A 27,295-nucleotide genomic window follows, 5' to 3' on the forward strand; every position below is an offset into this window, starting at 1 on the left:
AGCTACTGAAGTGACAGGACTGAGTGATCATTCAGTTAGTGTCTTGTTTCCCTAGAGATAGGGCTTTCTCTTGCAACAAGAAGTATTCATTACTTTATCAATGTTCATTCTATCCTCCTTGTCCCCCACCACAACCAATAAGAACAGGAAAATAATTGTAGGAACTGGACGATGGAACAGCTCCCAAAGGAGGCAGAATATCTGTCGTCTCTGTAGAGGGAGAGAGATTACACAAGAGGTTTATCTGGAACGACAGACTAATTTTGAAAATTTTCCTACAACAACGCATAGTGATGGAGATGACTGAAAAGGCTCCTTTCAAGGTCTATCTGTTAGAAAACCAAACCCAAAACCCTAATAAGGAAATGGTCTACAGGGCATCTTTTTTCTATGAAGACAGGTCTATACTGAATCAAGAAAATGATCCAATTACCAGAACATTCATGGGTGGCTTGTAAGATTAGTTAATATATTAAGAAGATTACTGTCTCTGTTGTGTTCACTAACATTCATATGATCAAGTAGCAAAGACCACTTCAGAGTATATTTACCTTAAATGAACTGTGTACTAATGTTTCATCTAAATCAATAACCACACATTTCTTCCCATAGTCCAATACTGTCAGTTCTGGCAGGAGGTATTTAGCTGGTGGCTAAAGAAAAAAAACAGCACAATGAAAAACGTAAATTTCTGTGCATTAACCACAGGTACACCCCCCCCAGCATTACTCACTAGCAGTTAGCAACAGGAAGTCACATATGTATAAGTCATAAGGTTGAATAGGTTTTTTCCTGCCAGTTTACAATACACAGCTGGAAATGAAAGCTCTCATGCAATACACAAACTGCTTTCTGTATTTTTATTTCTTGAATGAATATCAAATGCTCTGGAGATGAATTTAAGCAATACAGATGAACGCAGCAAAACAATTTTGATAGCTCAAGTCAGTGGTGGAAATGAGACTCAATTAGTAGCACTGACCTTCTTTACTGGCCTGCTTTCTCATGCCTCAGAATATGGGCTAGACAGCTGCAGTCCCATTTTGTTCTCCATTTCAGAGTCCAAAGCAGCAACTGGAAGCATAAACTTCTGGCCACAGCATGCAAGAGTGACTGTGAAACTTACATAAATCAATGCTTCCATTTGCCACAATGCACACTGAGATGAAGCCCCAATTCTGAAGTCAAATGAGATTACAGTGATGGTCATTTCCAGAACGGGGCTCTGAACTACGTCAAGTGTTGAATTAATGCTTTTGCATGGATTACATGTTCAGAATCACAAGAATAAAAATGCTGTAAATGAAAATTCCATCAAACTTAGCTCTGTTATAGCCAGTACCCATTACAAAGGTGGGACTCAAAATATAATGGGGAGCTCCACAAACTTCCTCCTGCAGCAGTCTATAAATGGTGCAATATCTTGGGGAACACAGACTTCAGCTGGGGCAGGAGAAGGTAGAGTGGGCACAGTTTTTGGGCCCACTGCCTGACCTAGCATCCTGAGTTGCAACATTCATTGTATTCTTCTTTGACATTGGTACCAGGTGTCCTTTACCACAGCAGCACTATGAGGGAACTGGAAGGGGAGGATACATCTTTTGGATGCTTAAAGAAGCTGAGATACTGCTATGCTACCACACTCTTAAGGGCGTCTTTAATGTTTAAAGAAATGGGTTAGTTCTGAAAGGGAGGGAAAACTGGAGTTGGGTATAAAGTGAGGAGATGTTCAATATGGATAGGAAATTAAATATTTTAATGGGTTAAAGCCCACAGGTAGGGGGTTAAAAACAATACAATACTGAAATCACAATAGGAGAGGGCGAAGTCTCCATATTGCACACTACAGTAGGATGGCTATCTGAATGAGATTACATCTGTGTGCACTATAATAAAAAGGGTATCAATCACTGCTTTATTTCTGGTGTTTGCCAGAGAGTGGCAAAATATTTTCCATAATTTTTAAAATAATGTTTATAACCACCAATTAGAAATATGAAAACAAATTCTATTTTCTTACCACATTTTATTTCTATCAGAACATTTCTCATATATGTAGGAAAAAGGTTCCCAAGCTCACAAAGAGCCCATATTGACTTTACCAATGGACAAATGAAAAATAATTCCCAAGCTAGGCTATTCAATAATATTAAGTCATGAAGTCAAACACTTAAGTGCAGCCTCTGTAAGAAGCCCAAATTTGTTAAATTTGTGTAAATTCTCCCCAGTAAATTTTAGTTTTAATTCAATAACCTAAGTGTTCTTAAAAGAAATACTGTTAAGATTTAAATAATATGACAATCTTCAGCTACTTTACGTATCCTGGATAGGATTTTCAGAAGTGCTCAGTGTTGAGCTAACTCTGATTCTATGGAAGTCAGTGACAGTTTCTTGATATATCAAAATTGAAAACCACTTAATCTACTGATCTCTCATTTTCTTTTTAATTCTATTTGATCCTTAGATTAGTGCTGAGTGAAACTGAGATAAAGCATTGTATTGCAGTTGATAAGGCCTGCTCAGCGTGTAGGCTGTCAGTCTAGATGTTATACACAGGATTTGACAATAGTCAAACACAATGAGGTCAGTTAAGGGTATAGTAAAAAGTTGCTTTACTGCTGTGGATATATTTATTATTTGTATTATGGAAACACCTAGAGGCTAAGCCAGGGCCCAAGGTTACTAGGCACTGTATAAACTCAGAACGACAGTCCTTACTCCAAACAGCTTACAATCTAAATAGACAAGACAGGGAGGGAAAAAGTATTATCCTCATTTTACAAATGAGAAACTGAGGCAAAGAGATTCAGTATCTTAGCTACAAGACCATCCTGCCTCTCAAGGTAGTATGTTTTTTCATGTTAAGGAGTGTTAGTATATTTTTTTTCATTTAATAGTAGCACAATGTGTATAAGCAGTTCAAAGTGCATCATCATAGGACTGGAAGGGACCTCAAGAGGTCATTTAGTCCAGTCCCCTGCACTCATGGCAGGACTAAGTATTATCTAGACCATCCCTGACAGTAGTTTGTCTAACCTGCTCTTAAAAATCCCCAATGATGGAGATTCCACAACCTCCCTAGGCAATTTATTCCAGTGCTTAACCACCCTGACAGTTAGGAAATTTTTCCTGATGTCCAACCAAAACCTCCCTTGCTGCAATTTGAGCCCATTGCTTCTTGTCCTATCCTCAGTGGTTAAGAATAACAATTTTTCTCCCTCCTCCTTGTAACAACCTTGGTTACAAGGTTACATGGTAACATTAACTACATAGCAATTTCTTCTGCTATATGAAGAGCGTTTTTACTAACAGTGGTAAAGGATCCAAAACACCATTAAGATATAAATGACATGATACCACCCTCAAGTGTTCCATTATATATGAAACAGGATCTAATTTCTTACTTTTTTTTAAAAAAAAAGATAGATAGTGCTATTTATCTTTAGGGTACCACCAGGAAAAAAGTCATGAAAAGAATGCACTATGTCCAGTTTTTTCAAAATTAAATATCTGAGGAAAAATATATGCTAATAGCATTCCTCGACCCTCAGTAATGAGTAGTAGCACTGAATGAATATATTATTCAGGTGGAATTTGGAACAGCTGAGGTAACTACTTCAGACTAAAAACAAACCAGGGATTGTTACAAAGACTGACATTGCTATGTATGGTGCATTAATGGCATGATAAAAAAAATCCAGGACAAGACTGGCTGTACAATATGCATCATCACACAGAACCAATAACTGCTTCCTGGCAGCTGATCAAACCAAAACCAGGAAGGGAATGAACATCTCTGAAAATATTACAAGACTCAAGGGCCTTAGACTGAAAGAGGCTAACTGCCTTTGACTCTGGGCCAAGTAGTATTGTATTCCCTTCTCTCTCCATTTGAGGCTTTGCTTTCACTAAGCAGCAGTGATGAGGGGAACAAGTGTATCTCCATCCTTCTCGCTCCATTCAGTATATTCACATATCTGGTTAACATCCAGAAATCTCCTGCTACCTAGAGTTTTGCCTTAACTCAAGAAATGCTACACACAAATCTGAGACTAAGCTTTCCCAAAGCTTGCCTTTATCTAGGGTTTTCCTTGAAGGATCCCCTCTGTCTCAGCCCCAAGTTTCCTCTTCAGAGAGAGACGCCGGCCTTTCTTGTTCCCTGGTTGGTGTTAATTGGACCAACTTGCTAGTATGATGTAGCAGTAGATATACTATATCTTCATACAGCATCTGAGTGCATGATGAAAGTGTTGCATTCTCAGACAGGGTCCTAGGACTTGCCATTCAAGTCCCTGCCACAAGGCACAATTCATCTGATTCTGCCTGAAAAGTAGAATGCCAAAAGGGACCCCATGCTAAACACCAAATTTTCTCAATAGTTTGCATGTCTGAAGATCAGAGGAAACAAGCAACTGGCTTTTGGTTCCTAGTCCATTAGTTCTTCACATGCAATGCCATTTCTGTGCTGACATCTAACATGTGAAGACTTTTCTCTCTCCTGCAGATCTGAAGGAGCGTGGAAAATATGAATTACGAAGGAAAAGGTTTCACAATTCATGTGGAAACTAAGTATCTTGAGTAGGAATTTAGTGTTAGGGTGACACGTAGATGGTTTAAGGAACGTAAGGGATGTGTGTATCTGACAGTAACTCATTTATGCTGACATCCAAGCCTTCTAACTGGAGCACTTTCTACCCAATTGTAGCAAAGCTTGTAACAAGGAATAGGGAACGTTAATTTCTGTAGTATCAATTTTTAAATGCATTCCAATAGATCATAGAATAATAGAATATCAGGGTTGGAAGGGACCTCAGGAAGAAGTCATCTAGTCCAACTCCCTGCTCAAAGCAGGACCAATCCCCAACTAAATCATCCCAGCCAGGGCTTTGTCAAGCCTGACCTTAAAAACTTCTAGGGAAGGAGATTCCACCACCTCCCTAGATAACGCATTCCAGTGTTTCACCACCCTCCTAGTGAAAAAGTTTTTCCTAATATCCAACCTAAACCTCCCCCACTGCAACTTGAGACCATTACTCCTCGTTCTGTCATCTGCTACCACTGAGAACAGTCTAGATCCATCCTCTTTGGAACCCCCTTTCAGGTAGTTGATCTAAATGAAGACACTGGAGAAATTGCCTAGAAAAGTCATAATTAGTAGATATTTCATCACAGTTAGTCAATGAAGGTAAAATATTTATGGTGATTAAAATGAGATCTCAAACTCATTACCTGTTTTCTTTAAAAAAAAATCAAGCTTTTTAGTAATTAAAAAAAGTATAACAAATGGTGGTCACCATTAATAAATCAACAGTGATTCACACTTACTACACAGCAATATCTGAAATACTACAGTATTTCCCTAGAACAAAGTAGAAAAATAACTTGTGGTTCTCAGATATTACTGTGTGGACAGTATGGATCAAATGTTGACTTTTTAAATACAAGCACCAGGTAAGTACTTGCTGAGCCTTTTGTTCAATCAAGATGAAAACTTTATGCATATTACAATAGACATTGTGTCTTTAGAAGTTATTAAACTAATCACCATTCAAGGCTTATGCATTCATCTCAGGTTTCCATGCTGTTAATTAGCATAACAGCCTTCAAAAAGCAATGATCGATCAAAAGTGTCTCAAGTGAGTTGAAGAAATACTACATTCTCTGATGGAGTAAGCAGGAATTCTGGTTTTCTGTTTGAAGTCTCAACAAATGGCAAGCAACCATTTTTTAGGAATTCACTATATAAAGCAACAACAGCCTCCACAAAATGACAAGGTTAAAAGTGAAATTCAATGTAATTCACATCTTGTTAATGTTAAGTGTTGTAAGAAAGACACTAGAAGTAATTCTTTCACTCTATTCTGCACTGATAAGGCCTCAGTGGGAATAGTGTGTTCAGTTCTGGGCTTCACATTTCAGAAAAGATGTGGACAAATTAAATACAGTCCAGAGAACAAAAATGATTAAAGGTGAAGAAAACATGACCTAGGAGGAAAGATTGAAAAAATTGGGTTTGTTTAGTCTGGAGAAGAGAAGACTGAGGGGGGACATGATAAGAAAGATCTTGGAGTCATTGTGGATAGTTCTCTGAAAACATCCACTCAACGTGCAGCGGCAGTCAAAAAAGCTAACAATGTTGGGAATCATTAGGAAAGGGATAGATAAGACAGAAAATATCATAATGCCTCTATATCAGCAGTTCTCAAACTGTGGGATGGGACCCCAAAGTGGGTCATGAGCCCATTGTAATGGGGTCACCAGGGCTTGCTGGTGGCCCAGGGCCAAAGACTGAGCCCCACTGCCTGGGGCCGAAGCTCAAGGGCTTCAGCCCTGGGTGATGGGGCTTGGTTTTGGTTTTAGCCCCCCTGCCCAGGGCGGTGGGACTCGGGAGGGCTCAGAATCCGTCCCCTCTCCTGGGATTGTGTAGTCATTTTTGTTGTCAGAAGGGAGTCATGGTGCAACAAGTTTGAGAACCCCTGCTCTATGTAAATCCATGGTACACCCACATCTTGTGCAGATATTGGAATTGGAAAAGGTACAGAGAAGGGCAACAAAATGATTAGGGGTACGGAACAGCTTCTGTATGAGAAGAGATTAAAAAGACAGACTTTTCAGTTTGTAAAAAAGACGACTAAAGGTGGGATACAATAGAGGTCTAAAAAATCATGACTGGTGTACACCGGAGAAAGTAAATAAGGAAATGTTATTTACCCCCTCACATAAACATGAGCCGGGGTCACCCAATGAAATTAATATGCAACATATATTAAACAAACAAAAGGAAGTACTTCTTCACACAGTGCACAGTCAGCCTGGGGAACTCTCTGCCTGGGGATGTTATGAAGGCCAAAAGTATAACAGGGTTAAAAAAACTAGATAAGTTCATGGAAGATAGATCCACGAATGACCATTTGGCAGTACGGGCAGGGATGCAACACCATGCTTTGAATGTCCCTAGCCTTTGTTTGCCAGAAGGTGGGAATGTATGACAGGGGATGGATCACTTGATGATTCTCTGCTCTGTTCATTGCCTCTGAAGCACCTGGCATTGGCCACTGTCAGAAGACAGGATTCTGGGCTAGATGGATTATTGGTCTGACCCAGTATGGCCATTCTTATAATAGTTTTTAAGTATGTGGAAGGTTGTTACAGGGAGGGCGAAAAATTGTTCTTGTTAACCTCCGAGGACAAAACAAGGAGCAATGGGGCTTAAACCACAGCAAGGAAGGTTTAGGTTGGACATTAGAAAATCTTCCTAATTGTCAGGGTAGTTAAGCACTGGAATGAATTGCCTAGGGAGACTGTGGAATCTCCATCTGTCATAAAAATAAAGGGAAGGGTAACCACCTTTCTGTATACAATGCTATAAAATCCCTCCTGGCCAGAGGCAAAACCCTTTCACCTGTAAAGGGTTAAGAAGTTCAGCTAACCTCACTGGCACCTGACCAAAATGACCAATGAGGAGACAAGATACTTTCAAAGCTGGGGGTGGGGTGGGGGGGAGGGAGGGACAAAGGGTTCGTCTGACTGTGTGATGCTTTTGCCGGAAACAGATCAGGAATGCAGTCTCAGAACTTCTGTTAGTAAGTAATCTAACTAGAAATGCGTTAGATTTCCTTTTGTTTAATGGCTGGTAAAATAAGCTGTGCTGTATATTCCTGTTTTTGTGTCTTTTTATAACTTAAGGTTTTGCCTAGAGGGATTCTCTATGTTTTGAATCTGATTACCCTGTAAGGTATTTACCATCCTGATTTTACAGAGGTGATTCTTTTACCTTTTCTTTAATTAAAATTCTTCTTTTAAGAACCTGATTGATTTTCCATTGTTAAGATCCAAGGGTTTGGGTCTGTGTTCACCTTTACAAATTGGTGAGGATTTTTATCAAGCCTTCCCCAGGAAAGGGGGTGTAGGGCTTAGGGGGATATTTTGGGGGAAGATGTCTCCAAGTGGGCTCTTTCCCTGTTCTTTGTTTAACACGCTTGGTGGTGGCAGCATACGGTTCAAGGACAAGGCAAAGTTTGTACCTTGGGGAAGTTTTTAACCTACGTTGGTAAAAATAAGCTTAGGGGTCTTTCATGCAAGTGCCCACATCTGTACCCTAGAGTTCAGAGTGGGGAAGGAACCTTGACACCATCATTGGAGATTTTTAAAAACAGGTCAGACAAACACCTGTCAGCAATGGTCTAGCTATTGCGTAGTCCTGTCTTGAGTAGAAGGGACTGGACTGGAGGTCCCTTCCCGTTCTACATTTCTATCTACACTTCTATCTGATCTATGGTAAAGTGTTTCTTTCCTGTTCATTCTCCCTGCAGTTTACTGCTTGAGCATGCACCACGGCAGCATGCTGAGTAGTCTTCTTAGTGCAGTTACACACCATGTGTGAACATAGGACACAAACAATAAATGAGATTTTAAAAGACTTCAAAATTGTATTTAGCTCACTGCCAATGAAACCAATTTCTGTTGAAAAGTATGCAGTCAGTTCAAACAAACCTGTAAACAAACCAAAACGCTTTTTTCCCCCCCTAGAAGTTACAAAAGCATTAAATTGGCCAAAAGTAAAGAAAAAAATGAGTAAAGACAGGAAGTGAAAATCAGATGCTCTGTGCATAAGATTTCACTTACATGGGGATTGGGAATATGATTTTCTGTGCCACTTACTTTCTAAAGAATACTGGGATTCTGAGTGAATGGAAGAAATGGATACAGCAATTTGAAGTCTTAAACAACTACATAACCAGTGCTGAATATTCACCTATGTTTTCACTCAAAGAAGACAACAGCCAACTGCTGAAATCACTATGATTCTGCTTTATTACTTAGAAAGAAAGACACTAGAAGAATCAAGCTGACAGAAATCCAAGAAAGCAAGGATATTCTGAACTACAGTTAAAACAACACCTTTAATTTACTGACTCCATTTCACCTGGAAATTTTCCATATCTCAAACTGGTCTTCTGGGGGGGACGGGTGGGAAGCAAGCTCTTTTTTGTTTATTCACAGCACCATCAAAAATTACTAAAATCAGGTTACAATATTAGGAAAAAAATGAATTACTTTCTTGCTGCTCAACACACCTCCCCTGCAAATTCAAATGTAACATTCTACATTATACAGAAAGCAGAAATGCTTTCTCATTAACACTTTTTTTATTTTAATTTTTTTAAAAGCAGCAGTAAGGCTCTTCTGCAGGTGCTGATGAAAACTTGAAATCTGACAGGGATGTGATCTCTGGCTGACAGACATGCCTTTCCGGGATCAGGAGGAAATCTGTAAATTTGCCATGTCCTGCGTGTTGAAATAAAACATACTTCATAGAGGTAAATTGTTTTTGACACAATAAAGCTAATTATCTGTTGATGTTTCACCGGTGTTATGCACACATGCGAAAAGCAATTGGAAATTTTCACAGAACAGGTGATCTCTCTAGATTTATACATATGTGCTCAATAAAACTGAATGGATTTTCAATTTTAATATATAGGGACTTGTGCAATCTAGCGAGGCTCTGTTTTCAGAAATCTAGGAAATTTAAAAAATATTAAAAATCTAATATACTATATGATTAAATATGCAAAGTAAAGTGTATAAAAGTCAAAAACAAAATTAAGGTTGCTTAAGTAACTTTAGTTCTATATCCTCATGGTACATATTAGGGTGAAACCTTTAGGTACATAATCACATGGTATTTCACCCAAAGGAAATCTTCCTCATTCAGGCCCCAATTCGGCAAGCATTTAATTTAAGCATGTGCTTAAGACTCACTGACTTCAATGGGTCTTAATCAGATGCTTACATGCTTTACAGACTGAACCTCAGGATCTCAGTGCTCAGGATGGATGGTGCATTAAGAGTAGAAAGGGGGGCATAAAAAACCTTAACCCTGGCCCTTTATATATAGGTATTATGATTCAGTCTTTATTTACATGACCATATACCGATACTTTCCCACCTCACTGGGATATTCTGAAGATAAGTTCAGAAATGTTTGTTAACTCTGATACTGTACTATAACAGGGAATCTCACAGAAAAGCCTATTAATAAAGAAAAAGTTCTTCCTTCAGAGAAGTGGTTAGGTGCTGTGCAGTGCAACAAGCATGCCACACATCTAAACAATGAGAATATTGAACAGCTGCCTCATTTACTGAGCACCATCCACACTTAGCATCAAATTCACCATTTAATTCTGCTATTTCTTTAACATTTGGAGAATTTGAAATTTCTGAGTAATATTTTTATAGACTTACAAGGATATTCTTCTTAACAGGTAAATACAAACAGTGGTAGAATACTGACAGTGCACAGTTTAACAAGTCTCAAACACCATACTTCTTTGGAAGGATGTCTAATTTCTTATAAAAAGGGTTTGCTGTTTCTGTTAAGATGTTTCTGTTTGGAATGAGTGTGCTGAATGAGTTCATAGCCATAGTTAACAGCCAAGCTTTACTACATTCCTCTGTCATTTGCAGTGCTGTGGTTATATTTTACTAATAGTAAAATCTCATCTTAAACTGTTGCTTTATTTCATTTAAAGCTGGGTGCCAGGTTTGATATGGTAAGACAGCTACAGCACTGGTTTCTAGCTCTAGTGGTTGTCAGTGCTGCTAAAATGATGAGAACTGAAGTTGGAAGGGATGGGAAAGCAAGATAGTAATCTAGTAGTGAATGTTGCACACCACTAAAAGTTGATATTTTCAGGTTTCTAGTGTTATACACCTTCTGCTTCTAGCCCTGATGATCTGAGAGATATCAAGTTTTAAAACTGTCACTGTTCCTTCAGGACAATGCTTTTTTGCCACTGGTCCAGGACTACGGAACAGGAAGCAATGGTCCTGGAACAAGTATAATTTCCAACAGTTTTTCAGCTCCAAGAAAAGAAGGTGATTGAGAGAAGAAATCTGTGTGGTTGAAATACTAATCTTGACACTATTAAGCTGCAGCATTAATGGGGTCCAAAAAGACATTGGTTTCAATGTTGGGCCTTACGGAGCTGGGGTATAAAAGAAAAATAGGAGAATCGTCAGGGAAATATTCCAATCTTCAGAGATTTAGGACACCTGCAGGAGGGGGAACATATCAGTGCCCGCACAGACTTGCACTGATATTGCTTTAAGAATTTTGCTGTGGCAAATCTCAATAAGGTACTGTAAATGGTGAAGGGGTATTGGCACATACAGTGCTGAAAAGTATATCTGCAATTTAAAAAACATTAAAAAAAACCCCAAGTCCATATTAAAAGCAGTCTAAGCATTATCAGTTCTTTGGCAAAAAAGCTTAAGTCCAAACGACTTTTAAAATCTCTAGGTCAAAGAGTGTCAAATGTTTTTATTTGGTTTTGAATAACTCCAACCTGGCAACTTGTATTCCAAGTTTGAACCAGGTGACATCGACCTACTAAGCCCAGAAAACTATGATTCATAAAAAAACCACTACCTTAAACAACTACAGTAGCATGACTGGGGTTGCTGTTATACTCTTGACTGGATTGCACCAAGAAAACTAAAGCCTCATTTTACAGGTTCTAATCTCCAACAGACCAGCTTAAATAATTGGGGCATGTGGAAATAGAAGTAGTAAAGTTCACAGAATCATAGGGTAAGAAGGGACCGCAAGGGTCATGTAGTTTAACCCCCTGTCAAGATGCAGGATTTGTTGAGTCATATGCCTACCCATTTAGTACCAGTGAGTTGTCTTTTGTCCCCAATGTGACTTAAATAAATTCAGCATATTGGCTTTTGAGTACCTCTTTATACATTTTCAAAGTGAAAAATCAGCGTTTAGTTACATGATAGATAAATGACAGGTTTAGAAAGCTGGACTGTCCTTTTGTTCCTATTAGTTAGTTTTATCTGTATACCTTATATGCACATTTAAGGTAATTTATCTCACAACTTTATACAACGTTACAGATTAGAAAACAAAAGTCTTATAACATGCAACACAGAGCAGATCCAGTCAACTCCAACATAATATAAAATGAACCAAAGCAAAAACTATGAAAATTATTAAAATAAAAGGGATAAAAATACATACACTTGGTATGGGAATGACCTGCATCTGGTCACCCTGGGGGAAAAGAAAAAAAATTCATTGTAAGGGCTTTTGAAAGGGTGGAACAGAAAGATTTGAGACATTAAATTTGGCAATCAAACATTTTAACAAAAAAGCTCCAAGTATTCAAGAACTCAACAAAAAATAATCAAACAGGTCCTTGCATTTTAGCTACTAAAATGATTGGTTAGTATAACACAGTGATAGTATTAGTATTAGATAGTGATAGTATTTTTTTAGACCAGAAACTAATAAATCCCATGCTTTAATTAATAAGAGGAAGTAGGCAAATGTATCCATGTTCACGTCAAGATTTCCTTTCTTCAGTAATAAAGTCCACAGATCAGTTACAACGAGTGTGCCAGTCTGACTGATTCTGCCCAGAAGCTTCAGACTTGTCACTCACTGGCAGCAGTGGAATGCCCTGCCCCCTGAATTTCCCTCCAGTTGAGGTGACTTTCAGAGCCAAGTTCATTCAAAACTACTTTCCTAAATTACAGATTGTGTTAAATATAGTTTAAGGAAAAAGAATTTCCAGAGCATGGTAAATTTAATCTAACAAACCTACAACCTTGCGTGTCAATTTCCATCTCTATTCTAGATGAGCCACCTGTCTCCAGGATGATCCTGATGTGTGGACCTGATTGCTTGAAGACAAGACATTTTCAGGTAGCATAAATAAATTTTCCTATTCTTCTTTGTCCTAAAGTCCACAGATTGGTTACAATGAGATTTTCATAGCAATGTGTGTCCAGGGTGGGAAGCAGGATCGTCTTTTAAATATGGACATCCAAAATGAAAAAATATTATATAAAAATATTTCTTCTACCATTCCTTGGGCATTAAGGCATGGAAATGACCAATATGCAGGATTTGTTGAAGTAGGCCTTCTGGCAGATCTCAATTATAGGAGACATGGCTACTTTCCTCTGAGAATGTCAGTGCTAAGGATTGGACTACGATACCTAACCGAAGGAGGAATATTTCTTGAATGCCATGACAGTTCTGAGGACTACCCGTCTTAATTAAAAGTACAATACTAGATCTCAGAGAAAGCTCTCAATTTCAAATAACTCATCTGATTGAATATGTAAGCCTTGGGAGGCCTACCCCAGTTGGTAGGAAGTATACCACTACTTACTGCCAGGGTTCAATCTGGGTAGTGCTGTAAGGAGCAGAATGAGGTTTCAAGGTTGTCCTCTAGGACTGTGCAGGGTTGGAATAAGGTTGATGCCCCAAAGACGCATTTAATGTTGGAAGCTGTGTACAAAACTTCCTTGCTTTTAACATGTTGAGAACATTATACTACACACACTTGACCTTTTCGCTTATACGTCACGATAAAGTCATACTATGGGAACTCAAGGCTGTGTTTCACTGATTGGAAGCGGTAGTTAAAACTATGGACTTTGCATCAGGCAGTAGAATAAGTTATATTTCTTGACTTCTGTTTTGGGATCCTTTAGAGCAGTAATCACTTCATCCAGTTATTCATTTTAAATCTGTCTGGGCCAAGATAGAGGATTGAACTTACAACAGCAGATCCCCTGAGACAGAGGCATCCCAAAAGGCAATGCTAGGTTAATCAATTCTGAGAGCCATAGCTTCTTCAGCCAGAAGTACAAAAACAGAATCATAACCACACTCTAGCTCAGTGCTTCTCAAACTTTTGTACTGGTGACCCTTTCACATAGCAAGCCTCTGAGTGCGACCCCCCCCCTATAAATTAAAAACACATTTTAATATATTTAACACCATTATAACTGCTGGAGGGAAAGTGGGGTTGGGGTGGAGGCTGACAGCTCGCGACCCTCCATATAATAACCTCATGGCCCCCTGAGAGGTTCCAACCCCCAGTTTGAGAACCTCTGCTCTAGCTCTTATCTTCTGTATAATCCTGGGAAGCAGTAAAAAGCATGGAAAGACCTATAGCATGAACCCTACCCAGCTTTCCACGAAGACCTCACTGGGTCCAGAGTGCAGGGAACTTTATTTACTGGTTCCAGATGCAAAGAGGTCTATCACCAGCCCAACAAATTGACTCATGCTGATTAAGATATTTCTGGGTGCAACCACAGCTTTGCTAAACTGACTTCTGCCATGTAAATCTTGGGGTTCCATCTCCTTGGTGAGCAGTGCACAGAGAGATAAGAAACGTTGCTCCACCCAGCACAGGAGAATTTCTCTTGGGCATGGGGCTGATCACGTTCTTCATAGTTATTCTGAAAACTCTATCAGACATGTTGACTGTCACAAGAACAGGTCTTTTCCACTTAATGCATCCGATGAAGTGAGCTATAGCTCACGAAAGCTCATGCTCAAATAAATGTGTTAGTCTCTAAGGTGCCACAAGTCCTCCTTTTCTTTTTGCGAATACAGACTAACATGGCTGCTACTCTGAAAAAAGAACAGGTCTGTTATCCATTGAAAAATCAGTGCTCTGAGACCTCAATGAATCATTGTGTTCCACCTCATTTCCATTCCCTGATCTGAATCAGGAAAAACCCTTAAAAAAAAAAATCTGACTCGCTGCATTCACCACCTATAGAAGCAGAGAATGTACAACTGGAGCTAGAACTCTGCCGACTGATGAGACTGGTGAGACGCAGAAGGTATACCAACCCAGTAATTCTGTGTATTATGTGAACTGTGCATCACTTGAGCATGCCTGTGTATTAGACCACAATTCCTAATAGCCTCCAATAAGAATTGAATTTTTGTTTATGACACCACTTGTTTTCCATTATGACCATCTTTATAGTCTGTTAATCTTCCTCTGACACGAGACATTGTATCTGACAGTATTCATCCTCAGCCCAGGGCTATGACGGACTCTCCTGGAATGATGTGTCTGTGTTTGTCCTGAATTCGAGATACATCAGGAAGCCCATGTATCAGTGTGTGCGTGCTTCAGGTTATTCCTCAGTGCTCTATACTACAGCCAGCTTCTGGAGGGAGGAGGTGAAGGTGAGGCCAGGCATGGTAACCTGCAATGGCAGCTGGGATCAAAAAAGCAACACTTTCTCAGTCCTTCAGGTGTGGCAGGAAATCCCTATCCTATTATACCTTCATAGGGTTCAGGAGAACAGATATACAGCCATAGCTTACCTAGGGCAACTGCAGACCTCTTAAGTGTAATTTCACTATACCGAGTACTTTTTTGCCTGGATTTTTTTTTTTTTAATGTATATGTTTTACTACTCAATTTTTTAGCTCTGATTCAGACTGCTGGCCTTCCTCCACTAAGGAAGAAGAATTCCCTTAGTGGGTGTATGTGCATGCATGCCTTGAGGAATCAGCACATATCTAACATTTTTATCTATAACCTGGAAGAAAACATCAAATCATCACTAATAAAGTTTATAGATGACACAAAATTGGGGGAGTATAATGAAGAGAAGTCGCTGATTCAGAGCAATCTGGATTGCTTGGTAAACTGGGCGCAAGCAAACCATATGCATTTTAATATGATTAAGTGTAAATGTATACATCTAGAAACAGTGCAGGCCATAGTTACAGGATGGGGAACTATCACAGAAAGCAGTGATTCTAAAAAAAGATTTGGGGGTCATGGTGGATAAGTCAGCTGAACATGAGCTCCTAGTACAATGCTGTAGCTAGAAGGACTAATGTGATCATTGGATGCATAAACAGGAAATCTCGAGTAGGAGTAGAGAAGTTATGTTATCTCTGTATTTGGCACTGGTGCCACTGATGCAGGAATACAGCGTTCAGTTGGGGTGTCCACAATCCCAGAAGGATGTTGATAACTTGGAGAGAGTTCAGAGAAGAGCCACTGGAATGATTAAAAGATTAGAAGACATGACTTATACTGATAGAGTCGAGGAGCTCAATCTATTTAGCTCAACAAAGAGAAGACTAAGGGGTGATTTGATTATAGTCTACCTACCTCCCTGAGGAGCAAATATTTAATAATGGGCTCTTCAATCTAGCAGAGAAAGGTAAACCATGATCCAATGGCTGGAAGTTGAAGCCAAACAAATCCAGAATGGAAATAAGCCGAAAAATTTTAAATGAGAGTAATTAACCATTGGAACAATTTACAAAGGGTTGTGGTGGATTCACCATCACTGAATTTTTAAATGCTCTAAGGAATTATTTTGGGGAAGTTCTATGGTCTATGTTCTACTTGAAGTCATACTAGATCATCACAATAGTCCCTTCTGGCCTTGGTATCTATGAAGCAGTGGCCTGATCTTTTCTGCACTGATCTGCCATGCTGCACTCTGTAATGGTGAGCAGAGGAACCCAAAACGGATGATTAATTCCTATGATGCACTTCATGAAGGTATCCATGAGAATCAGACATTGAGGATTGCCCACGCTACTACACTCTGTGAAGGAGAGCAGGGGAAACAGCACTGATTATTCATTTATTTCCCCTTTGGGAATTTGCCCCTTTAATCCTGCTTCAGAAGTGGGAGTGAAACTGTGCTCAGGGATTGCTCCGAAAATAAGTCACATGGCTAGTGATCTCCCTGTCCTATAAAAGGTTGGGTGTTTTTTTCTCCCCTTCCTCATATGGACCCTTTCTGGGTCTCTCAAGGAAGGTACTGGCTTGGGGCTCAAGGATGGGCTCACCAGAAGCTGTCCCCGCTCTATTGCATGGGATCTACATGGGCCAGATTGGTCTGTGTTTCTCCTGGAGGTCTCAGCCTGTGACATGAGAAGTTCTGGGGAAGGAAGGCTGTTACATAGGTGGAAGCAGGGGGAGAGAACTCTCTCCAGCATTGGCAACATCTGTGCTGTGACAAGGGCCCTCCACCTATGACTCCTGGGGAAGTGGAGCTGGAGGAGGTGGCTGAATTCTGCAATCTGGGGCATGGCTGCTGGTGCAAGCTACAGGGACTCAGGAGCAATCTTTACTCCTGGGGAATTCTGTGCCATTGCGCAATGAAGAATTTTGCAGAGATTAATGTTGTGTTTGCAGAATTTCCTTCCCCCCCACAAAACAGGCTGCAGAGATGTTGACCGCCTCTAGGGGCTGCTGGATCCAACAGAGCCCAGTCTGCAAACAGAAGACAAGGTGAGTGGGAGGGAACTGGAGGGCTCCCAGCAGCTGCAGTTCCCAGCACTCCTTGAAGGAAAGATGCGGGAGTGTGCAGGAAACTCTGTGTAAGCACGGGACCCAGCATCAGGGATCTTCCTCTGGATCCCTGGGCTCTAGGAGGGTAGGCGGTGTGAGTGTCTTGGCTGGGAGGCCCGTGGCTTGGCTCTGGTGGGGAAAGGGGTGTGAGTTTCTGGGCTGGGGGAGCCCCATGGCTGGACTCTGAAAGAAAGGGGACAGAGAAACAGGAACTGGGTTGTCATAGGGGTTTCTTTAACTCTACTCCTGGGGAAATTTTTTGTTGTTGTGTTTGTATTGTTACAGACAGGTATTTTGAAATAAATTACCAAAATAATTGAAACTGGTGTGATTATATAGTGTTCTTTTGACAAATAAAATTTGCAGAATTTTAAAGTTGTGTGCAGATGTCATAAATATAAAGGGAAGGGTAAACCCCTTTGAAATCCCTCCTGGCCAGGGGAAAGCTCCTCTCACCTGTAAAGGGTTAAGAAGCTAAAGGTAACCTCGCTGGCACCTGACCAAAATGACCAATGAGGAGACAAGATATTTTCAAAAGCTGGGAGGAGGGAGAGAAACAAAGGGTCTGTGTCTGTCTGTTGCTGGTTTCTGCCAGGGATAGACCAGGAATGGAGCCTTAGAACTTTTAGTAAGTAATCTAGCTAGGTATGTGTTAGATTATGATTTCTTTAAATGGCTGAGAAAAGAACTGTGCTGAATAGAATAACTATTTCTGTCTGTGTATCTTTTTTGTAACTTAAGGTTTTGCCTAGAGGGGTTCTCTATGTTTTTGAATCTAATTACCCTGTAAGATATCTACCATCCTGATTTTACAGGGGGGATTTCTTTATTTCTATTTACTTCTATTTTTTATTAAAAGTCTTCTTGTAAAAAACTGAATGCTTTTTCATTGTTCTCAGATCCAAGGGTTTGGGTCTGTGGTCACCTATGCAAATTGGTGAGGCTTTTTATCCAACATTTCCCAGGAAAGGGGGGGTGCAAGTGTTGGGAGGATTGTTCATTGTTCTTAAGATCCAAGGGTCTGGGTCTGTAGTCACCTAGGCAAATTGGTGAGGCTTTTTATCAAACCTTGTCCAGGAAGTGGGGTGCAAGGTTTTGGGAAGTATTTTGGGGGGAAGGACGCGTCCAAACAGCTCTTCCCCAGTAACCAGTATTAGTTTGGTGGTGGTAGCGGCCAGTCCAAGGATAACGGGTGTAATATTTTATACCTTGGGGAAGTTTTGACCTAAGCTGGTAAAGATAAGCTTAGGAGGTTTTTCATGCAGGTCCCCACATCTGTACCCTAGAGTTCAGAGTGGGGGAGGAACCTTGACAGCAGAATTTTTAACTTTTTTGGTGCAGAATTCTTCCAGGAGTAAATCTCCATCTGGTACGCTGCCCTTCTGGCTTCACCTCCATTCATGAAGATTGGGGGGAGGGGCTGCTTGTCTCAGAGCCGGTTCTTCTCCAATTCCGCACACCTCCTTTCCTGCCAGGGGAGGGGGGATAGGCAATGTTGCCCTGTCTGGACTTCATCTTGCCAAGCACAGCTGGTCTCCCCTACCCTGCCTGGAAGAAGGGGTCAAGGCAAATGGGATATTTTTGTAGGTGACAAATTAGAGGAATTGTTACAGATTGAAGTGTCACTAGAGGTGGTTTTGGAATTAATTGAGAAACTGAACAGTAACAAATCACCAGGACCAGATGGCATTCACCCAAGAGTTCTGAAAGAACTCAAATGTGAAATTGTGGACCTATTAACTATGGTTTGTAACCTGTCCTTTAAATCAGCTACCGTACCCAGTGACTGGAAAATAGTTAATGTAACGCCAATATTTAAGAAGGGCTCTAGAGGTGATCCTGGCAATTACAGACTGGTAAGTCTAACCTCAGTACTGGGCAAATTAGTTGAAACAATAGTAAAGAATAAAATTGTCAGACACATAGAAGAACATAATTGTTGGGCAAAAGTCAACATGGTTTCTGTAAAGGGAGATCATGTCTTACTAATCTATTAGAGTTCTTTGAGGGGGTCAACAAACGTGGACAAGGGGGATCCAGTGGACATATTGTACTTAGATTTCCAGAAAGCCCTTGACAAGGTCCCTCACCAAAGGCTCTTACATAAATTAAGTTGTCATGGGATAAGAGGGAAGATCCTTTCATGGATTGAGAACTGGTTAAAAGACAGGGAACAAAGGGTAGGAATAAATGGTAAATTTTCAGAATGGAGATGGGTAACTAGTGGTGTTCCCCAAGGGTCACTCCTACGACCAATCCTATTCAACTTATTCACAAATGATCTGGAGAAAGGGGTAAACAATGAGGTGGCAAAGTTTGCAGATGATACTAAACTGCTCAAGACAGTTAAGACCAAAGCAGACTGCGAAGAACTTCAAAAGATCTCACAAAACTAAGTGACTGGGCAACAAAATGGCAAATGAAATTTAATGCGGTAAATGTAAAGTAATGCACATTGGAAAAAATAACCCCACTTATACATACAATATGATGGGGGCTAATTTAGCTACAACTAATCAGGAGAAAGATCTTGGAGTCATCGTGGATAGTTCTCTGAAGATATCCACACAGTGTGCAGCGGCAGTCAAAAAAGCAAATGCGATGTTAGGAATCATTAAAAAAGGGATAGAGAATAAGATGGAAAATATTTTATTGCCCTTATATAAATCCATGGTATGCCCACAATTTGAATACTGCGTACAGACGTGGTCCCCTCATCTCAAAAAGATACACTCGCATTAGAAAAGGTTCAGAGAAGGGCAACTAAAGTGATTAGGGGTTTGGAACAGGTCCTATATGAGGAGAGATTAAAGAGGCTAGGACTTTTCAGCTTGGAAAAGAGGAGACTAAGGGGGGATATGATAGAGGTATATAAAATCATCAGTGGTGCAGAGAAAGTGAATAAGGAAAGGTATTTACTTGTTCCCACAGTATAAGAACTAGGGGCCACCAAATTAAATTAGTGGGCAGCAGGTTTAAAACAAATAAAAGGAAGGTTTCAGAGTAGCAGCCGTGTTAGTCTGTATTCGCAAAAAGAAAAGGAGTACTAGTGGCACCTTAGAGACTAACCAATTTATTTCAGACCTAAAGGTTGCAATATTAGAACAAAAAGACTTCAAAACAGACTCCAATGAGAGACTGCTGAATTGGAATTAATTTGCAAACTGGATACAATTAACTTAGGCTTGAATAGAGACTGGGAGTGGATGTGTCGTTACACAAAGTAAAACTATTTCCCCATGTTTATTTCCCCCACCCCCCACTGCTCCTCGGACGTTCCTGTTAACTGCTGGAAATGGCCCACCTTGATTATCACTACAAAAGGTTTTCTCCTCCCCACTCTCCTGCTGGTAATCCCTCATCTTAAGTGATCATTCTCCTTACAGTGTGTATGATAACACCCATTTTTTCATGTTGTGTGTATATAAATCTCCTCACTGTATTTTCCACTGAATGCATCCGATGAAGTGAGCTGTAGCTGAAAGTTTATGCTCAAATAAATTGGTTAGTCTCTAAGGTGCCACTAGTACTCCTTTTCTTTTTGCAAATAAAAGGAAGTTCTTCTTCACACAGTGCACAGTTAACCTGTGGAACTCCTTGCCTGAAGAAGTTGTGAAGGCTAGGACTATAAAAGGGTTTAAAAGAGAACTGGATAAATTCATGGAGGTTAAGTTCATTAATGGCTATTAGCCAGGATGGGTAAGGAATGGTGTCCCTAGCCTCTGTTTGTCAGAGGGTGGAGATGGATGGCAGGAGAGAGATCACTTGATCATTACATGTTAGGTTCACTCCCTCTGAGGCACCTGCCATTGGCCACTGTCGGTAGACAGGATACTGGGCTGGATGGACCTTTGGTCTGACCTAGTATGGCCGTTCTTATGTTACGCTGTGAATGAAACTGCACTCTAGCCAGAGTCATCTGAACTCCCCGATGACACAGCTGATAAGGGGGGAGCACTCAAAAGACCTTCCTTTTGCCTATACAGCCAGGAGGATTGGTTGACTCTGTTTGCCATTGGGGAGGAAGAAAAAATGGAGGGAACTTCAAGAGGAAGGGCATTCCCTTGCTGCCATACTGACAGGTCTGGTTCTGCACCTAAGGTGCAAGCAGGATGATGTACCCATTATAACAGATCTGTGGGCCACAGCACAAAGGTTTGTTCTGCATTAAGGGGCACTGTAGCTAAATGGACAAATAACAGAAAAAAGTTTGCATTATAATTTCAGCTGTGCTGCAAATTAACTATTTTACAGAATGGACTGCTCAGAACTCAACATATAAGGCACACGTTGCAAAGAGACTGTTCTGAGTAGAACTTTAAAAAATAGCTTCATACTTTTTAGAGAGTATCAAAGTTTCTTTTTTTAAAATGCAATAGTAATCACTGCTATAAAATTGTGGTTATGCAATATCATCCTCAGCTGTGCACTTCTTCCAACCCTATAAACCAGTAAGGGGTCACTCAGGTAGCCAGACTGCAATGCTTGGTAAAATTCAAACACCACATTTGCTGTATGTTCTGAAAAATATTTTTCAGAGTAAACCAAAAAGATTAAATAGCAACAGAATTATTTAACACAAGAATGTTAGAAGATCTGTCTTATTTCACTTAGTTTTGGAGACATGTATTTTATAAAAATGTAGTTGTTGCTTTCCATTTTGCTTAACAACAAGCTGTTAATGCTGAAACGGATTAAAAACTAACTCCTAAACCAATTCAAACTAAACCTATTAGATCAATTTCAAGAACGTTCTTTAACAGTTTTAGAATGGCTTACACTAAATTGCTATAAAATCACAATGTGCTTTCCCCATGTCTACTTCCTTCTCTCAATTTGTTTTTCTTATCTTTATCATCAGCATCCATATAGCAACAACCCTAAAAGACAGATGGTGAAATACATAGACCATTTTATACTACAGCTCCTGATAGGGACGAACACCATAATTGCTTAATGCCCTTCCTCTGTTTTTCAGGGAAATAGGTCACAAAAACTTTTGCCTGATGAAACATGACTTGAGAGCTGCAAATTCAAAGCATCTTCTGAAAAACTGCATTATCCCATACAACGTGACACTGAATGTTCAATTATTTATCATTCCAAATTACTTATGCAATTATCAACTTTAAATTCTCTGACAGTGTTATTTCAAATTTAAAATAAAGGCAGCATATACATTACCACTGCAACTAAGCTCCTATCTACGACACATTCATACAGCTTTCACTTATTTTCATCAAGGTTCAAGACCTCCATCTCCTTTCAATAACTTTCATAGAATCATAGAATATCAAGGTTGGAAGGGACCTCAGGAGGTCATCTAGTCCAACCCCCTGCTCAAAGCAGGACCAATCCCCAATTTTTGCCCCAGATCCCTAAATGGCCCCCTCAAGGATTGAACTTGCAACCCTGGATTTAGCAGGCCAATACTCAAACCACTGAGCTATCCCTCTACTTTACAGGCTTAGTTAAGTGGTTTAAGGATTTGACACTTTTTACTACCAAGTACTCTAAAGCTTTGTTGAAACTGGCCTTTTTACAAATTAAAATATGTCTGCCTCACTCTTTAGTCTATTCATAGTTATGAAAAATTTAATCCTTCCTAAGCATTCTTTTGATTGTTAATTATTCACTGAATACTTCTACTGAATTCACTGAAAACTGTTGTCTAATTTTAAAATGTGAACCTTGTGACATTTGTTTCTGACTATATGAATTTGGATGAACATTCATTTCTGAATTTTACAAATTGGAGTCAACAATTTAATATTAATATTATATTAATACAGATTAACATGAGGACAATATCTAGTATTTACATAGCATATGTGGTGGGTCCCTCAAGGCATAATGTACATCTGTCAGAGTTATCTGTATATTATGATGCCTTATGAACATTTCTATTTTGGATAATCACACTAAGAGTAATTATTCTATCCCATAAAAATTGAATTATAAGATATTTTCTAGAGATTTGAGGATACCACATACATTAAAAAGTGAGAGAATATTTAGGGGTACTTTACATTTTGAAGTTTTTGGCATCAATCCAAAGAACTTAGATCATTTTATCAGTTTGGTCTCCCAATACAATACCACTACTAAAACTCAAATATTTAACATTTATCTCTTTCTCTGGATCTTTTTCTTCCTCTGGAATTTATTCATTTTTTTTTCACCCCTTATTTTGCCAATAATCTTATCTCCTTGCAACCTTCACACATCCTGTTATTTTGTAAGGGACAGAGCTTTGTTAATTCCCCGTTCCTCCCATATTACTACGTTTTTGCACACACTCCCTGCAGTAGACTAGAAGTCTGAGACTCTCCCTTTATCCATGGAAGACTAGATTTTGCTCACTCCACAATTAGTCAATAATGCAGCTAGGCAAAGAGGTCTACTAGACAGAGATGCAATTCCACCTCTTCTCCGGGTACAGCATACACACTGCAGTGCACCTAACCTACTGGCCCCATGGGCAATGGACCAAATTCAGTCCCAGACTAGTGTGCACTATTCCAATTCAACACTCCAACCTTCCACTTAGTTTCCCTGCCATCCTGATCTGCTTATCCTTTCTTCCTTCCCCTGAATAGCGCCTGTGCCACTGCTCCAGCGTTTCAAAGTCCACGAAGCATTTACAAAAGCAGAAAAGTGACATGAACTGCGTCAAGATTCTGAACTGCGAGAAGTGGAAGGGGGGGGGGAAGGAATTCCTTTATTTCGATTGCTCTTGCTCACATCAGCAGCAAAGGCTCACCTCTGTTCTTCTGAGGCTCCCATGCTTAAAGGAACAGATGGGAAGTTGCTCTGGATAACAGTATAATACAATTCTGCCATGGCGAGTTCTGAAAATATAGCATGGCTTTGGGAAAAAGATAGGATGCCTATGATCCCCATGCCAAACTAAGTCTTTGGTCAAGCAAGGCAAGTTGCCTCCATGTTATCAGTTTAAAAGATGTACAGAGTTATCATTATATGCTATAGTTATATAGCTATGTAACCCTCTGGATTTCATAGCCACTGATTTTCATTTAAAGATTAGAAATGTTAAGGGGTTACTCAATTTAAATTACCCACTGTTCAATTACTATTTTGAACCTCAAAATAAGCAAGCACAACACAACCTGCAACCTCGGAAAATAATCACTCTAAATTGACATCTCTGGGGTGGTCTCATGGCAGCACAATACCTATGAGGTGAGGTGTGATTGAAAGAATCGGAATGTGAATCTCTCCCTTGCCCTACCGCATGCTAGGAATGCCTCATATCACTTAAAAAGCTATTTCAACTGAAGCTCAAAGTAGTGCTAATTGGCTCCAGAAGGAACAATATCTAACCCTCTTTAGTTGGAGATTAACAATGGAGGGGAAGGAGATAGATTGGGGGAAGGAAAAGTAAGAGTCCTTTTCCTATGTCAACACAAGTCTAGATTTTGGGGTTCCTTGAGGTTTTACATAGGCCTGGTCCACAAATTAGCTCGATCTAGCCACGTAGCTTAGGGCTGTGAAAAATTTCACATTCTGAGTGTTGCAGTTAGGTCAACCTAACCCCTGGTGTAGAGGCAGCTAGATTGACAAAAGAATTCTTCTGTTGACCTAGCTGCTGCCTCTTGGAGAGATGGATTAACTATATCACTGGAAAAACCTCTTCCATCGACACAGAAAGTGTCTACATTATACTGCTACAGGAACGCAGCTGCAGCGCCATAGCAACTGTATTGCAGACATATCCATATTATTTGCATATACCGTTATTTTCTTCAGAGCTGCAGTACTAGTACCTTGTCTTAAATTAGGACTACCTTTTTAAAGAAAAATGAAAATATTTTAAATTGGTGTCTCAACGGGTGCTATTTGCTACTTTTTCACGATGTTCACACTATTTGAGTTACAGTAAAGTTGAGCCTTTCACATGGGAAACATACCATGCAATTTGAGACTGCCAATTTATTTACAAGGATCTAAAGGCAAAAAAAATGGTACAAGTCACTCACCTTCTGAAGTCCTCCATTCTCCTCCACCAATGGAGGAAGAGTACTAGTGCTATTGATAGATGGTGGTTCCACATTGTAGTCACGAAAACAGCAGAATAAGGTGCTAAAGATACTTCGACTCCTTTGCTTCTTCAAGCTGATATTACATTGAGACACTATAAAATGGGGGGGGAAAGAAATCATGCTTTAAGTTTTCCAGATATAAAATGGTTATATTTTATATGAAAATTCCTGCTGTTCATCCACTTTACACCACATCCTTCACTGTCAAACTTACACACACAGGTCTGTAGATACATATTAGCTTTGGCTCTCCGCACAATTCAAGCTCTTGTGATACCATACTGAGATCTTACTTTGATAGATGCTCTAGAACAGTGGTTCTCAAACTAGGGCCACCGCTTGTTCAGGGAAAGCCCCTGGCAGGCTGGGCCGGTTTGTTTACCTGCTGCATCCGCAGGTTCGGCTGATCGCGACTCCCACTGGCCGCAGTTCGCTGCCCCAGGCCAATGGGGGCTGCGGGAAGTGGTGCGGGCTGAGGGATGTGCTGGCCACCCTTCCTACAGCCCCCATTGGCCTGCAGCAGCCTGCCAGGGGCTGTCGCTGAACAAGTGGCGGCCCTAGTTTGAGAACCACTGCTCTAGAAATACCTAAAACAGATACTGTGACCTACATCCAGTAATTTGCTGCCAAAATCTGACTCTGAAATGGGACTCTGCTCTACAACAGAATGTCATCAGGAGAAGTCAACTGATCCCTGGGCATATTTTGGGCAAAACACTTTACTGTTTGAGACACAAACTCATTCCACACCGAATTTTTTTTTTATTCTCCTGCTGCTTATGCCTTGACAGCTATGTTATAGAACATGAAAAAGCACAATAAACAAACAATTCTTGTAGCATAGAGAATTAAATGAAACGTTAGAAGGAAAGGAAGGCTGCCATTCTTACTGTGGAACAGATTTACATGGCCCTGTGTGCTGATACAGGGTAACTGAAGCTGCAGCAGCATAAGGGAGGCAGAGAAACGTTTTTGAAAGATATAATAAAACATACGGACTATGAGCTATCACTCATTAGGTACACAAAGGACCTGCAGTAGGCCCAAATGCTTTCAGCCCATAGTTTTAGCAACTAGCTTTTACTATTACTCCTTTTCAAGGACTCCGACAACTGTTATCCAAATATTCACTACAAACTTCAGTGTCAGGTTATCAGATACATGTTAGAAAAGCAACATTTTCTAAATTTCCTTAGGACTAATCCTGATGACAATAAGTATTTAGAAATATTTTATTTACCGCTACTTGACATATTGATCAATACAATCCACATTACCTCTCCTGGAAAGATAACTAATAATGGTGCACTACTTCACACCATATGATTCTCACACAATCTTCTCTATTTCACTGCACAATTGTTAGTGACACTGAACATATACCATGGTAATATAATGTAAATTTAAAATATATTACGTGCATTTTTTGGTAAAAACAAGGCTTTAATATACTTACTAATGTTAATGCAATCAGAGGATATTTATATAGCATGTATGAACAAAAATATGACAAGATTACTGCTAGATACTCGCATGCTTTGGATGCTGTTGTGAGACATGAGATCCAGACTATATTACCTTAAAATCACTTGAGAAGAGTATACCTACTCTTCTCAAGTGATTTTAAGGTAATATAGTCGGGGGGGCATGACCACCTTGCCCTTCCCATTACATGGAGCGGAAGGGGTCCCAATAAGCAAAGGACTAATTACCTTCACTTTTTGATCCTGTTATAATTTAATAAAAATAATCTTTTAAACAAAGTCTGAGCAAGCAACCATTTTATACCTACCCTCTTTTCAATTATAATACAGATTTAAATTAAAGGCACAGAGAGAACCACTTCAAATCAGAAGCTGCTGACTTAAGGATTTCATTGACTCCTAAACATTTTGCTGTGACAGACGGAATGAAAAAAGTTGTTAAGCTATTTCCCTCAATTTCCTCTGTCCTTTCACAGGTGCAGGACTACTGAAGGTAACGTATACACAACCGCCACCCAGATCCAGAATAGTAATCAACACCTTAGATTTCAATTTTTTACAATGTCTTTTCTAAACACATTAGCTCAGC

General features: G+C 39.8%; 1 protein-coding gene across 2 annotated transcripts in view; it reads right to left on the reverse strand.

Moving 5' to 3' along the window:
• The window catches only part of CTDSPL (CTD small phosphatase like), a 120,545-nt gene that overhangs the window by 21,781 nt on the left and 71,469 nt on the right, over positions 1–27,295 (reverse strand). Inside the window, exons 2-4 of one of the 2 annotated variants that reach the window (XM_084621405.1) lie at positions 25,160–25,314; positions 12,035–12,067; positions 552–653 (exon numbers count right to left, since the gene is read on the reverse strand). In XM_084621405.1, the coding sequence (XP_084477531.1) occupies positions 552–653; positions 12,035–12,067; positions 25,160–25,314 (290 nt within the window). The remainder of the gene's footprint in view (positions 1–551; positions 654–12,034; positions 12,068–25,159; positions 25,315–27,295) is intronic. The other variant, XM_084621406.1, reaches the window with a different exon arrangement.

The sequence above is a fragment of the Lepidochelys olivacea genome (genome assembly GCF_965140295.1).
Source record: "Lepidochelys olivacea isolate rLepOli2 genome assembly, chromosome: 2".
Classification (NCBI taxonomy): Eukaryota; Metazoa; Chordata; order Testudines; family Cheloniidae; genus Lepidochelys; species Lepidochelys olivacea.